At 37.4% G+C, this 13093-nt stretch overlaps 1 protein-coding gene across 1 annotated transcript; it reads left to right on the top strand.

The window, feature by feature from the left end:
* Positions 1–6452: 6452 nt before the first annotated feature.
* Positions 6453–12590, top strand: LOC125229379 (circadian clock-controlled protein daywake-like). Its single transcript, XM_048134203.1, has 5 exons — positions 6453–6610; positions 10200–10419; positions 10739–10863; positions 11734–11889; positions 12351–12590. The coding sequence occupies exons 1-5, from the start codon at positions 6556–6558 to the stop codon at positions 12500–12502; spliced, it is 708 nt and encodes a 235-aa protein (XP_047990160.1). The 5' UTR covers positions 6453–6555; the 3' UTR covers positions 12503–12590.
* The last annotated feature ends 503 nt before the right edge of the window (positions 12591–13093 follow it).

The following is a 13093-nucleotide window of genomic DNA, read 5'->3' as shown; positions in this document are numbered from 1 at the left end:
GCCGTGGCCTCAGACACAACTTCAGGAGCAACACGCTGATATAATATTACGCACTGCTTCGGCGGCTGAATGGCCAGACTGAAATTCATATAGTAAGCAATGCCTTACATGCACTTTTAATTCGTCCATTCTCTTCCTTATTTTAGCTCGGCGACAGCTAGTGAATGACTGACGAGAAACTGTGCGACTCGCCCTTTATATACTTTCGACCATAGAAGATTCTAGAACTCTCTCAAAAATTTTATGTGGAATTCAATCGATCGCTCATTACTTTCTTACCAACCCAATAGTTTTGCAACTCGGTATATACTACTTGATGCTGAGCAAAATATCTTCTATCGTGCAAAGATGCCACTTTAATTTGAAACGAATAGCGAAAGAAATACAGTTCAATTTATTTTGTTATAAAATTATAACAGAAGAAATGAAACTCTGTTCCGATCGAAAATGGTTTAAATTACATTGAAGATGGTTGAAGTTATTAGTACTTCGTATAGGACCGCGGGCCTGACGAGGATATTGTTGGTATTTAATCCAAATATTCTGGCCCGCATTTCCGTTTTGTTTAAAGAAAGATCTATGTAACTGGAGATTTTAAAGGTTTTAGGCTGTTGTTTGAGCCACGTTTTTCATTATCAAGGGTAAACAACCTGTTATGATGAACGTGACATATATTATTCGCACGTACAAAGCGATGCTGCCGGTCTGGTTTATTTGGATTTTCATTTCCGTTAATTTAAAAGGCATACTGGCAAATAATAAAATAAAGTAACTAGATTGAAATAAGTTCCAACGGCTGCCGTGCTCTGTTCCAGCTCGGCTCGCGCCACTATGTGCACTTGAACTGCTTGGTGGTGCCGTGACCACTGCGGGGACCAGCGAGTGTGCCGAGTTTTGGCCGAAGTTACGAACTCTCCGGAGGTTCGGGGGCAAATTGCCGAGTCTGCGGAAAAACACGCGGATACGCGGGTGCCAGACCCACTGCTCGTAGGCAAGAGCACGATCAATCACGTTCCGTTATTATCTATCGTACGCTTTCTCTTATTGCTGTTCCGTATTGGTACGACATAGGTAGTCGCGTATCATTCGATTGTATTCTTGGCAACCCAAAGCCACCCAAAAGTTGCCAATCCGATGGATTACTTCGCCTAACTCCATTGTAGCTCGATAGTGATTTAAAGTTTGATATCTTGGAAAAATAATTATAGTTGTAGAAACTTAAGAAGTTTGACAATGAGAATAACATGGCTTTCTTGGTAAGTCTCATTTGTTTTGGATACTTAACGATGCTGGGGTCGAAGTAAGGGTTTAAAATCTTTAACTTTACTCGGACGCTCTACTTGTAACTTGTAAAAATAAATATTAACAATTATATTTGAGGCTTGACTATGGTAAGTGCGGCACTGGCATCATAGCATGCCATCACTAATGTCAAATTTAATCAAGTCAGTGCAAATTTTTCACGATACATTTGGAACAGGAAAACCACTAACAATTTTTCCCCAAAGACAACATTCATCGAAAGGACATTTGTATAACTTCGCATTCAAATTAGATTTCTGTTTACATTTAATTAAACAAAAACAAAAACAAATCATAGAGGTTATTACTCACTTGAAGGTCTAGGCCGCATGCCCAACGCTACTAAAGCTAGCTACACTACAACATACAATCCACGGAAGTATGTAGTTCGCCCAAGTTTTGGGTCCTTTGGTTTAAGATTGTTATGCGGCTTTCTTACGTTCATCCGGTACAAAATCGAATCGACAAGTGGCCAAGCTTTTACATTTCGTAGAGGGCATGTATCTTTCTCCATCGCATTCGTATTAGTGCAATACAGTTGGACAACCTTAGTTATTGTCTTAATAATGGGAATGATTGGTTGGGCACTTGTTTACACGACCAGTAGTACCAGTACATATTTCAGATAGTTCAAGAAAATGCGTATTTGGTTTCCGTCGCTGGCAGAACGCATATCGTGAAATGTAAAAAACATTTCCTCGTTATCTTGATTGACGATACACTAATATACATTACGTAGGTATGTGTAATTGTTACAATTCACTGCATAAAGGCTCTTACGTGCAACGCCTCACGAATCTTAATTCAGCACAAAGATATTATTGCAGTCGGATTTTTTTTTATAACTGTCAACCTCAAACTAACTGTTCTTTTCCACAACGAAAGAATCGTATGTCAATTGCAAATGTAAGTTTGTGTTAGAGATTCCGTCTTCCAGCAGGTTTGATAGTATTGAACCAGTTTTTAATGAAAACTACAGGTTATGATGATGAACTGGTTCTATTTGCATATTGACCCTACTGGTTTTGGTACTGTGCGTCAGTTGGTTTGTTTTTCGGTGCAAAGTCTATTATGTATGTTAGTGGTGACAACTATCAACTACATAAGAAATATAGAATAGTTGAAGGTTTTGGCCCTCTTGTCCATGCTTGCAATGTTGCTTGAATCACTATTACATTCAGTACAATTTAGATGCTAAAGTATTGGAAGCGCATATACCGGGTGCCCGGTAATTAATGGACAACCTTTTAACCACCAAGAAGGCACCTTATACTGGTCCAGAAAATCGACATTAAGGTTTAGTAAAAGTTCGGGGTTTTCGAGATTTTAAAAATTTTAAAAAGTGTGAAAATCTCGAAAACCAGGCGACTTTTACTAAACCTGAAAGTCGATTTTTTGGACCAGTATAAGATGCCGTCTTGGTGATTAAAAGGTTGTCTATAAATTACCGGGCACCCTGTATAATTATGTTGTCCTATGCCGTAATAAAAAAAAAGAAGGGTACTGAGGGAAACTCAGATGAAAGCGTCCTTATTTCACTATGTACTATCAGCAACAAAAGTACATGGAGTAATTATGAATGAAACAAATGATAAATTCGCCGTGCACTTTTGCAGCTGACTGTACATATATATTATAAGGCTTCTGCAATAAAGAGCGTTTAAAGCTTATAAAGCTAAAGCGACTTACCTTGCTTATTTAGATTTTTTTTTTTCTTTAATACCACGTCGGTGGCAAACAGGTATACGGCCCGCCTGATGGAAAGCGGTCACCGTAACCTATGGACGCCCGCAACTCAAGGGGTGTCACGTGCGCGTTGCCGACCCATTAGAAACTTGTACACTCCTTTTATATAGAATGTAACATTTAGGAGCTTAGATCGGTATTTCAGAGTTTGGTATAGAAAACCTCAGGTATAACAAATAAAACTAACCACAAAATTAAAATTTTGAAGAAAAAAACCCCGATCGCGACATAAATAGTGGGCCGATTTTCATAAAGCATAGCTGAGAACACTCCCGACTAACTCAGCTTTCAAACAAAAAAAAAAACTAAATCGAAATCGGTTCATCCGTTCGGGAGCTACGATGCCACAGACAGACACACAAACAGACAGACAGACAGACAAACATACAGACAGACAGACAGACACACACACAGACAGACACGTCAAACTTATAACACCCCGTCGTTTTTGCGTCGGGGGTTAAACAATATTTGGTACTGCCTTTATTCGCTGCACCCGCTAGTGCGTTTTCACATTATCCGATCCGATATCGGATGTCGGACCGATATCCCATACATTACGGGCGCCATCTTGGATTTTTTCTATTGAAATCCTTCCGACATCCGATATCGGATCGGATAATGTGAAAACGGCCTTAGACTCAAAGCTTTTATGTCTTGGCACCTACTTCATGCCGTCTGTAACGTTGCGGGACTATTTCTGCCTGATAGCTGTCTCGCATTACCATTTAAATATTATCTTTTTCTTCCCTTTATTTTATCAATAGGTTAACCACAGTTTGAGCATCGCCGACAGGTTTTGCCGGTTGACAATGCGTGACCGTTTTTTATCCACATGTGGATTGTTCAGCACGGGAGTTTGATTTAGGGTCAATATTAATATTTTATAATTCATAAATAAAATATTGGAATATCAGGAAGTTTTTAAAATTGTAGTTCCAAATGTTTCCACCCTGTGTAGAGAGATGTCGGTCAATACTTAACTTCTTATACACATTCTTACTTTGATAAGAATGCTTTAGTAAGGTATCATGCACAGTATACCTGTGCATGATACTCGTATTTACTATTTGTAAATACCTAAATACTTACTGTTATGTTTTTTGTATCACTATGAGAAAAACTATAAGTCTGTTGAATTGTCTTTTATTAAGGTGAAATACCCCATAATGGACGGTGATGCCATTATGGACAAAAAAACACAAATCCTTAAAAATAAGTATCTAAAATTAGTTTCTAAAAACTGTTTCATTTTGAAGTTTCAATTAATTCGGCTATTTCTGAAGGATTTGGCGAAAAGATAAAATTCACCAGTTTACTGAAAAAAATATCAGGACGAATTCTTAGTAATGTTGTTAAGAGAGTTGAGTTCACGTATAAAATAATAAAAAAATAATGCTCGGTGTAAACTTGAATGCGTTTTACTTACTGCATTAAGCATGAGATAAGGTATAAAACATACTAGTTTGTTGCTCCAAAGATATAAAGAAATAGCGTTATTTTGCGAGTGTCCATTACTGGAACCGAAAAACTACGTACCTCCTATGATGGACAAGGAACAATTTACAAAACCAAAATTTACAAGAAACAATCCTATGTTAAAATAACCCAAACTAATTGTATTTATGGTATATAAAATTGACTCATTGACTATCAGTTGGCTTTAAAAGTAAAATTTTAAACTTATTTCACTGTCCATAATGGGGGATCCATTACTGGAGATCTGCCGTCCATAATTGGAGAAAAAACACCTAGTTTTAATTTGTTAACTATGAAGAAACCAATAGGAGTATCTATTCTGCAATACGCTTGAAATGTAAAAGAAGGATAGGACATTCAAGATTTAACACGCTTAGCGGTAGAATTTTTACATTTATCAGTGAAATATCAAAAACAGGCGAAATTTTTTCTTAAACTGTCCATGATTGGGTCCGTTACCTTATTCAAGTTTTAAAAATTAACAATCTAAGCTTTTTTACCGGCGGTTGGTCAAGGTTAATTATCTGCTTAGGTATCACAAACATATTCACTTAGTTTTACTTAGCCAAAAATATTGACCCAAATGAGACGAATATTCTAGAGAGGAAAACACACAAAAAGCTACATAAAAACAATAGTGAGGATGTCAACTATTTATCATTTTAATTAGCTACCGGTTTTAACACTGTCCTTATTGAAATAAAAAAGTTCTTAGTGCAGATTTTAGAAGATGGTTGCATAAGAAACATAATTGATTCCTAGGGTACGTGTCAAAGAAATAAAATAAACATTTTTTTTAATTATAATTAGGCTTACTCTTGGCCACAGACTAGCCAAAGGCAAACACGTGGCCTACGATGGGGTGAGCTTGCCCAGAAGATGCCTGTTTACTCTTGATTTGAAGGTTGCCGGGTTATATGAGCTCGGAAATATAGCCGCCGGCAAGGAATTCCACTCCTTGGCAGTGCGCATAAAAAAAGAAGAAGCAAAGGGTACCTATAGGATCTTTCTTGTCTGACCGTCCATCCGTCTGTGTGTTGGTCACAAAATACCTTTTATTTCAGGGACGCGTGGAGGTTTGTCATATGAAAAAAAAAACATATATTATAAGAGGACTGAGGTATGTATCCCAACCTTTACTTTTAATCTGTCAAAGAAATTAAACTTCTAGTTAATGATAGAGGCCGCTTAATCCTCAATAGATTATGAAGCAACGAAAGAACGAAAGAAGAAGATATGATAAGGATACAACGTAGGAAGTGTTTTCACTTAGGTTTGATAAACTTATGGCGTGTAGATGCTAGACCTCACAAAAATACTAGTTTTAGGCCTGTATCTGCATTTTTTGTCCAATAAAAAATGCAGAAAATAAGGCAAGTTAAACCGTCATGAAGTCATGAACATGATACACTCATGATGTAAAGTCATCCTAACACAAAACTATTCTAATCATATTTATTGTTTACGTTTTGTTTGCTTGGAATTAGAGACCTGTTCTCCGAAACGCATCACGCGAGTTTAAAGTAAGATACCGGCGCCTAAGACAATGTTTTTTTTATTTATTTTTTCATTTTTAATACCTACAAACTTGCAGTATTATTTATTTTATTCATGGTGCTAACGAATGCGTTTATAATTTAAGCTCATTCACCCTTACCAAAGCAAAAAAAATGAATGTGCAAAGCTTACGAGCTATCTTAGGCGTCACATTACATTCTGTTTAAAAGCCCACTTGCCGAGAACACACTGCACCGACTGTAGATGCACACACCAATAATTTTCAACTTGGAAGCAAACCTACCTAATGCCTAAGTTTTAGGTATATATTTTTTAAAGTACTGCCATGTGTAAATACACGCAAAAAACGGATAAAAACATTAAAGCTATCCTTAATATAAGCACACGTAGATGGAGCGGCCGCGCGGCCATAAAAGCTTGTTCCTGGCCTTGTGGCAGCCACAGCTTCTGTTTACTTCGCCCGTCGCGGTCCTGTTACATTCGTCCTTGTATTTTTGTTCAATTTAAACTATGTTGAGGTATTTTTGCTTTTTGGCTGTGATTTTGGGGGCGAGATCGGCTTCCGGTGAGTTGAATTTTTATTTTTTTATTTTGGTGGATTTTCAGACATCCTCCACTCATAGAAAGTGACAGAAAACTTTAATAAGTTATAGATTTGTGTTTATTTAAAAATTTTGGAGGATTTTCAGACATTCTTATTTATTTTCACATCGTAAAAAAGTTTATTTTTGTGTTCAAAAATAAAAATGGCACACAAATTATACATAAAAAAATAATGAAACGAAAAAATAACCAAAACTTACGTGTAAAATGTAGGTATCGTGATAAAAATTCTGACTACTAGAGCGTAAAATACGTATCTATCCAAAAAACGCTTTAAGTGTTATCATTATTGTGTCCCTGAAATCCAGAAAATTGCCATAAAGAAAAAAAACCTAGGAATAAAGTTCCTAATAAGTGATTTTACTGGATTCTACAGCATATTTTCAAAGATTTCAACGCGTGTTGTTCATGAAAAAGAAAAATTAGTTATTCTTTTGGCCACTTGACTCGGTTTAACTATACATTTATACAAGCTCTAAAAAATATTATTTTTCAGTCATATTTATTTAAATTTAAATATTACCTTCCAATATCACATTTTTTTTTGTCGTATGATCGTTAAGTTTAAAAAGAATAATTTCTGTACTTCATCGAAAAGCCTAATATTCATTGTCACGAACCTAGAGGTCGTTGAATCATCAGGGGTCAACTTTTTTGCGGCCCACGAATGCATTTATAATATTATCTTTAATATTTCTATAATGTTATCTTTGTCAATAATGACTGAATCATCAGTACCTACTCGTCAGTAGGTACCTTTGCTCACAAACTGAACTTGGTGTTAGTCGCACATGCTGAGCATACAATTATCTGTTGCTATGTCCTCAAATATATTCATATCGAGGTACGTGCAATATTTCATCAACAAGTTTTTGGCTTAGGTACTTAGCGTAGTAATAGTAAGCACATCTGTTTTCTCATTGAGTAGGTCGCTGTATATACTTAATTAACATTGTTAATATTCTGCGTGCTTATATAAGCACCCATCGTAGTTCAACCTTTTACATGAATTCTTCTAGTGTTTAAATACTGAAAATAAAGTTACGGCTGATGATATAATGGGAAGTGGCACCAATTACATTGTCGATATTGACACTAGTATGCTCGAGCTCTTAAAATATTTCTTTGTCCACTTTTTGTTCGTTACCGGGAAATGCCTCCGGAACATCGGACTACGAAAGTCAACAACTGACCACGCGCTATTGTTGTAGTTGTTGACAAACGTGTCCGTGTTTGAGTTCGCATCGCCGCTGTTTGCGCACACGCGGAAGCTTACAGCTTTTAGCAAAAAGCCAAGCCAATAGTGGGAGACTATTTACAAACATCAACAAATACAGATAGAAATTATGATTATTTATATGACCACCCATTTTATAGTTATGTTCGAGCTCAGCGAAAAAACTGTTTGCCTCTTTAGAGGTCAGGTCTTGTCTGTTTCAATATTGCGTTTCGGTATGCTGCAGTTTTTCCCACTTTTAAATTGATATTTGAAGATTAACCCCCTTATTAATAAACGTTCACTGAAGTTATCAAGCCGATAAAGTTCGTTTGTCCCTTTCTATCACACCAATACGTCGGAAAGGAACAAACGAACTTTATCGGCTTGATAACTTTAGTGAACGTTTATGAATAAGCGGGTAAGTACTTATCTTATTCGGGTTTGAATCCCGGTAAGGGCATTTATTTAAGAGATGAACACATCAGTTACACACAATTAGTCCTGATTCATGGATATTGTTCTGTGCATCGCCTAGTCGAGCCAAGCTAGATTCCTTCGATATGCGTATTAAGAAGGCCCCCAATTTTATTTATTATTTGTTTTTTGATCGTGAAAGTCAAGATCCGAGCAATCCTGCTCGACCTCGCACTCCACGCCTCAAACACGTTTGGGATTATAAAGCACGCCGATATCGCACGGTCAAGGAAAACTGCGGTTTATTATATTTAATCATACCAAACAAACATTTGCATATCATAAAGATACTAACTAAATTGGATTTGATTACACTTGTCGAGTAACTTTTTACCTTAATCTCTTACATGAGTTTTTTACGTTTTAGATAGAATACGTGACCCGAAACGTGATATCGTAAACGTAGGTATATAATATGAATGTACTTTTTAGTTTGTTTCTACTTAGTACCTGAACCATTACCACTTTTCAATAAAATGAATGTCACTTTCCAAGACGCTACTCTATCGAATAACGAATTTTAAACACCCAACAACTAATGGTTCAATGAAGATGGCTGTCAAGTTGCTACAATTCAAATGCTGGCGTAAAACCCTAGGAAGCAGTAGATAATTCAAACAAAACAATGATAGTTAATCTCCTAAAAGCTCAAAAGGAATGCTCCGATTATTATACCAATGTCCAACTGTTGTTATCAGAATAGAGAAATGAGACTACAGGTTATTTAACACGTTCACTGCGTTACGGGGGTTTTTGAACCCCGTACGCTGTCATCACTCAGTGCGGGTGAGAAAAATCGTGTTCACTCCGCTGGTGCGGAAGCTGTATTTTGGTCATTTTTACAACTACGAAAATAACAAATATACATTTGGATTTCTGTTCAAAAGTATTATTTATTGATATATTAATTATATACGGGGTCTCAGAAACCCCGTACCGACCAGGGGACAAAAATTACCTTCTAGTGCGATACGGGTCTCCGTGAACCCCGTAAAAGAATTCTCTGGCCCGTACGGGGTTGTGGGCACAGTATCGCTAGTGCAGTGCTTACTGAAATACTTGTTATCGGCAAATTAAAAATGAAGCGCTCGAACCACACGTTAGAACTACTATATTCCAAAAACAAAGGTTATCCCACACAATAAACATCAAAATCACCACAAATTGACATCTAATTGCAGGCAGGTAATTAAATATATGTTTTTGATATGTAAAAACGGTGGTGGTTTATCTTATTATATTTCACTTTGTTACTTAATTATATTAACTACTTTCACAAAAATACAAGAGTGCGAAGTATCATATTTTTGATGAGTAATTTTTTTATTAATACAGCATATACATCGATTATTTTATTTCCCATCACTACTAATTTATCGACCTTAATATATTACATGCGTTACGGGGTGTACGAAGCCCCGTATTTTTTCAATTTTAGTGCGATACGGGGATAAAATAACCCCGTATATTCTTTTCTATATAATTTTGTGAGTTTTTATCGTATCCACGTGCGGGGATAATGAGACGTAGGAAATTTCATACTCTTACAGTTAGTCGAAAAAAATATTGGAAAATCCAATATTTCAGGAACTTACAGCACTTTTAACAGACTTAGGCGTACGGGGCACTTTTATACCCGTAACGCACTACGATGTAAACTATTACGGGGCGGATTGGGCCTCGTAACGCACTAGATTTTGGGTTAAGGTTTTGGCTTGCCGCAGCGAACGTGTTAAAATCATGTTGTCTTGTCTGAATATTCATTTTGATGTTGTCAAACCATCTTCATTCAGTTTCAACGTTACCTTTACGATAGCTTTTTTACAAATTAATAAAATGCTTATAAATTTCATTCCAGCGCCGTTCCTCACGCCATGCAAGAAAGGCGACAAAGCCTGCATCGTCGCTTCAGCGCAAGCCATGGTGCCCATCCTCGCGCCCGGCCTCCCGGAGCTGAACGTGCCGTCTCTAGACCCCATGCTGCTCAAGGTGGTGAAGTCTGAGGAGGCGGGGCTGAGGCTCACGCTGAAGAATACCACGGTCACCGGCATGAAGGATTGCACCATTGAGGATGCTAGGTGAGTTGGTGCTTGTAACGTCGGTCCAAGGCGACTGAGCCTGCATATAGTCTCTTCGGCCCATGCTGCTTCTGCAGAGGTGGTTTATTTTTGGCCGACACGTTAGTGTTTTAACTTTAGTATGTCTGTGTCCGGATGTTTTCTCAACCGGTGGCAATTCTTAAACGATTCTTGTTAAATTTTGACTCACTGTTTATCTTTGCTCAAATAAAATTATTTCTTATCTTTCTCAGGGCCTCAAAAATCCGTAGTTAAAATCTTACGAGTTCTTTTTGTACACTTGTATTACAATTTACTAATTATAATACCATTTCCACAGACTTGATGCCGAGAGCCTGGACGTGGTAGTTCGCTGTTCCGTGGTGCTGCGCGGCTGGTACAAGCTCCGGGGGACGATCCTCGTGCTGCCCATCCGCGGGGAGGGGAAGGACACCATCAAGATCCGTAAGTTATCTCCTTATCTTACTCTACCTCCAGTCTGGATACGACAACAGAGAAATTACTGGCTTAGATAAGGTGAGCTTCCAAGCGCACGAAATACAACGAATTGAGGCTCCAATATTTAGTAGTAATCCCTTTGATGCTAACATTGCTGACTGTAGGTAAACACTGATCGTTTTCACTATTCATTTGCAAGGCCTCAGATACACCTGTAAAGTTTACTGACCAAAGTAGGAATGATTGGAATTAATACAAAACTATTTTATTTAATGAGGAAACGATATTTATCTCCCATTCTGCACATTGTTGTATTAAAGTAACTTGCAAGTGGATCGCAGGCATAAGAAAAAGCTATAAGTGGCGCCGGCGCCGTATGGCAGTTTAGTAAGTAGGCCTATGTCAGGGTTACGAGCTACGGTGCTACAAGGTTCAATCGGTCAGTTGGGCAATACGTTTGAACTTGTACATATATTGTTTGTGACATTAACATTGAGATTTTTATAAATTTAAATAATACATTAGGGTAAATTAAAATCGGTTCATAACATTATCAACTACCTGATGCTAATTCATGACAAATGGGTAGGTATATTAATGATTGTATAATACTGCTTCTAAACACATTGAAATGAAATCAGCAGTGAAATATATTTGATATTGCTCGCCAACCAAGGTAACCCCCTGTACTTTACACAATACTCGTAAAATTTTGAGAAACTTTTCATGAAGAGATCATTTGTTGCAAACTAGTGAAAACTGGGGATGTCAATAAAATTTAATATAGCAATAAACAAAGCTAAATAAAAAACTGTAATGTATGGATAAGAGAACTAATGGAATATAAAACTGACCTTTACTAAAATGTTGTTTCAGGAGACATAGTGATCTCAGCCAAGGCAAAGCTGGCGACTGTGAAGGGAGCCGACGGCCAGGAGCACTGGCACATCAAGCACTGGGAGCACTCTTTTGACGTTCGAACTAAGACCACCTTTGATTTTGATAATCTCTTCGATGGCAACAAGAATCTCTGTGAGTATTATAAATTAATGAACGCACCCAGCACAAAGTTGGGTAGTGAAAGGAGTCAACTATCTAAGGTAAATTAATAAAAAAAAAGAAAGAAAACTTCATAAGGACTCCTGTAAGTTTATGATTGTGGAGTTGTGTGTTGTGGAGATTTCGTAATTTTTGACGCACATCAAGCTAACATTAGTAGATCTGTACCTGATTCGAAAACATATTGCGTTTCCTATAGAGATTTCCATATCGAGAGAGGGATTTTTTAAACAATACTTAAAAGGTTTCGAAAGAAGTAATTCAAGCAATAGTAAAAATGTAAAAGGTCTCCTCGGCTGTCAGTAACACCGATATCATGCAGCGAACTGAAAGTCAGTGGACAGCAGTAAACCTAAAGACAAATTATAAGAAAGCAGGGAACACTTTTATCACCTAATTCACCCAATAATAATAGTTGTTTATGTTTGTTCCAGCGGACCCCGTGGACGCGATCGTGAACGCCAACTGGAAGCTGGTGATGCTGGAGATCGCGCCGCCTATCGTGCGCGCCATCACCGAGCGCGTTGTGGACGCCGTCGAGGCCTTCTTCGCGGCCGTGCCCTCTAGAGAGCTGCAGATTGCCTAGTTTACACTCATGTCTAGTTGAAATACTTGTATAAGATTAGGATAAATAGGATAGCGAATTGTGATAATAAATTATTTAATTTTTAATATATAATTGTTTCTATTTTTTATTTATAAAAACGTGTTACGATTTCTCTTGCTGTTGCAAAAATCAATGATGTATAACAATTTCAGACCTATATATTTTTAAGTAAAATTAATGATTATTTTAACAAAATTGTTAAATTATATGTTTAATTATCTAACCCAGTATCAACAAGAGCTCATTAGCCCTTCAGGTGGCGGAGCTACAAGTTGCATAGGGGATAAGTGGCACGGTCGTTTTATAAAACATTCCGTTAAGTGGCAGGCGCCGGGAGCCGGACTCTGGGAAAAACAAGCCGATAAGTGGCAGGGACCGGCTCCCGGACCCCGTGCGACGATATACCTAAATATATAAATAAAACCGTCTAAAACTGTATCTAGCTTCCTCACACTTGCACGAACCATTCGTCACTAAACAAGGACGGCATTCAGTAAAGGTCCAACACCCTCATCTTCAAAACAGCTTGAAATATGACCCAATTTGATTGGACCAACCGCCTGCCATATT

Source organism: Leguminivora glycinivorella, chromosome 9, assembly GCF_023078275.1.
Source record: "Leguminivora glycinivorella isolate SPB_JAAS2020 chromosome 9, LegGlyc_1.1, whole genome shotgun sequence".
NCBI lineage: Eukaryota > Metazoa > Arthropoda > Insecta > Lepidoptera > Tortricidae > Leguminivora > Leguminivora glycinivorella.
Note: the sequence above shows the minus strand (reverse complement) of the source record. Positions and strands in the feature narration are given on the sequence as shown.

What these genes read in the sequence shown, in the direction of transcription:
- LOC125229379 (XM_048134203.1), top strand. Translation starts at nt 6,556, where the DNA reads ATGTTGAGGTATTTTTGCTTTTTGGCTGTGATTTTGGGGGCGAGATCG. An exon ending in GGGGGCGAGATCGGCTTCCG is followed by an intron (nt 6,611 to 10,199) that starts GTGAGTTGAATT and finishes ATTTCATTCCAG; the next exon opens with CGCCGTTCCTCACGCCATGC. An exon ending in GAAGGACACCATCAAGATCC is followed by an intron (nt 10,864 to 11,733) that starts GTAAGTTATCTC and finishes ATGTTGTTTCAG; the next exon opens with GAGACATAGTGATCTCAGCC.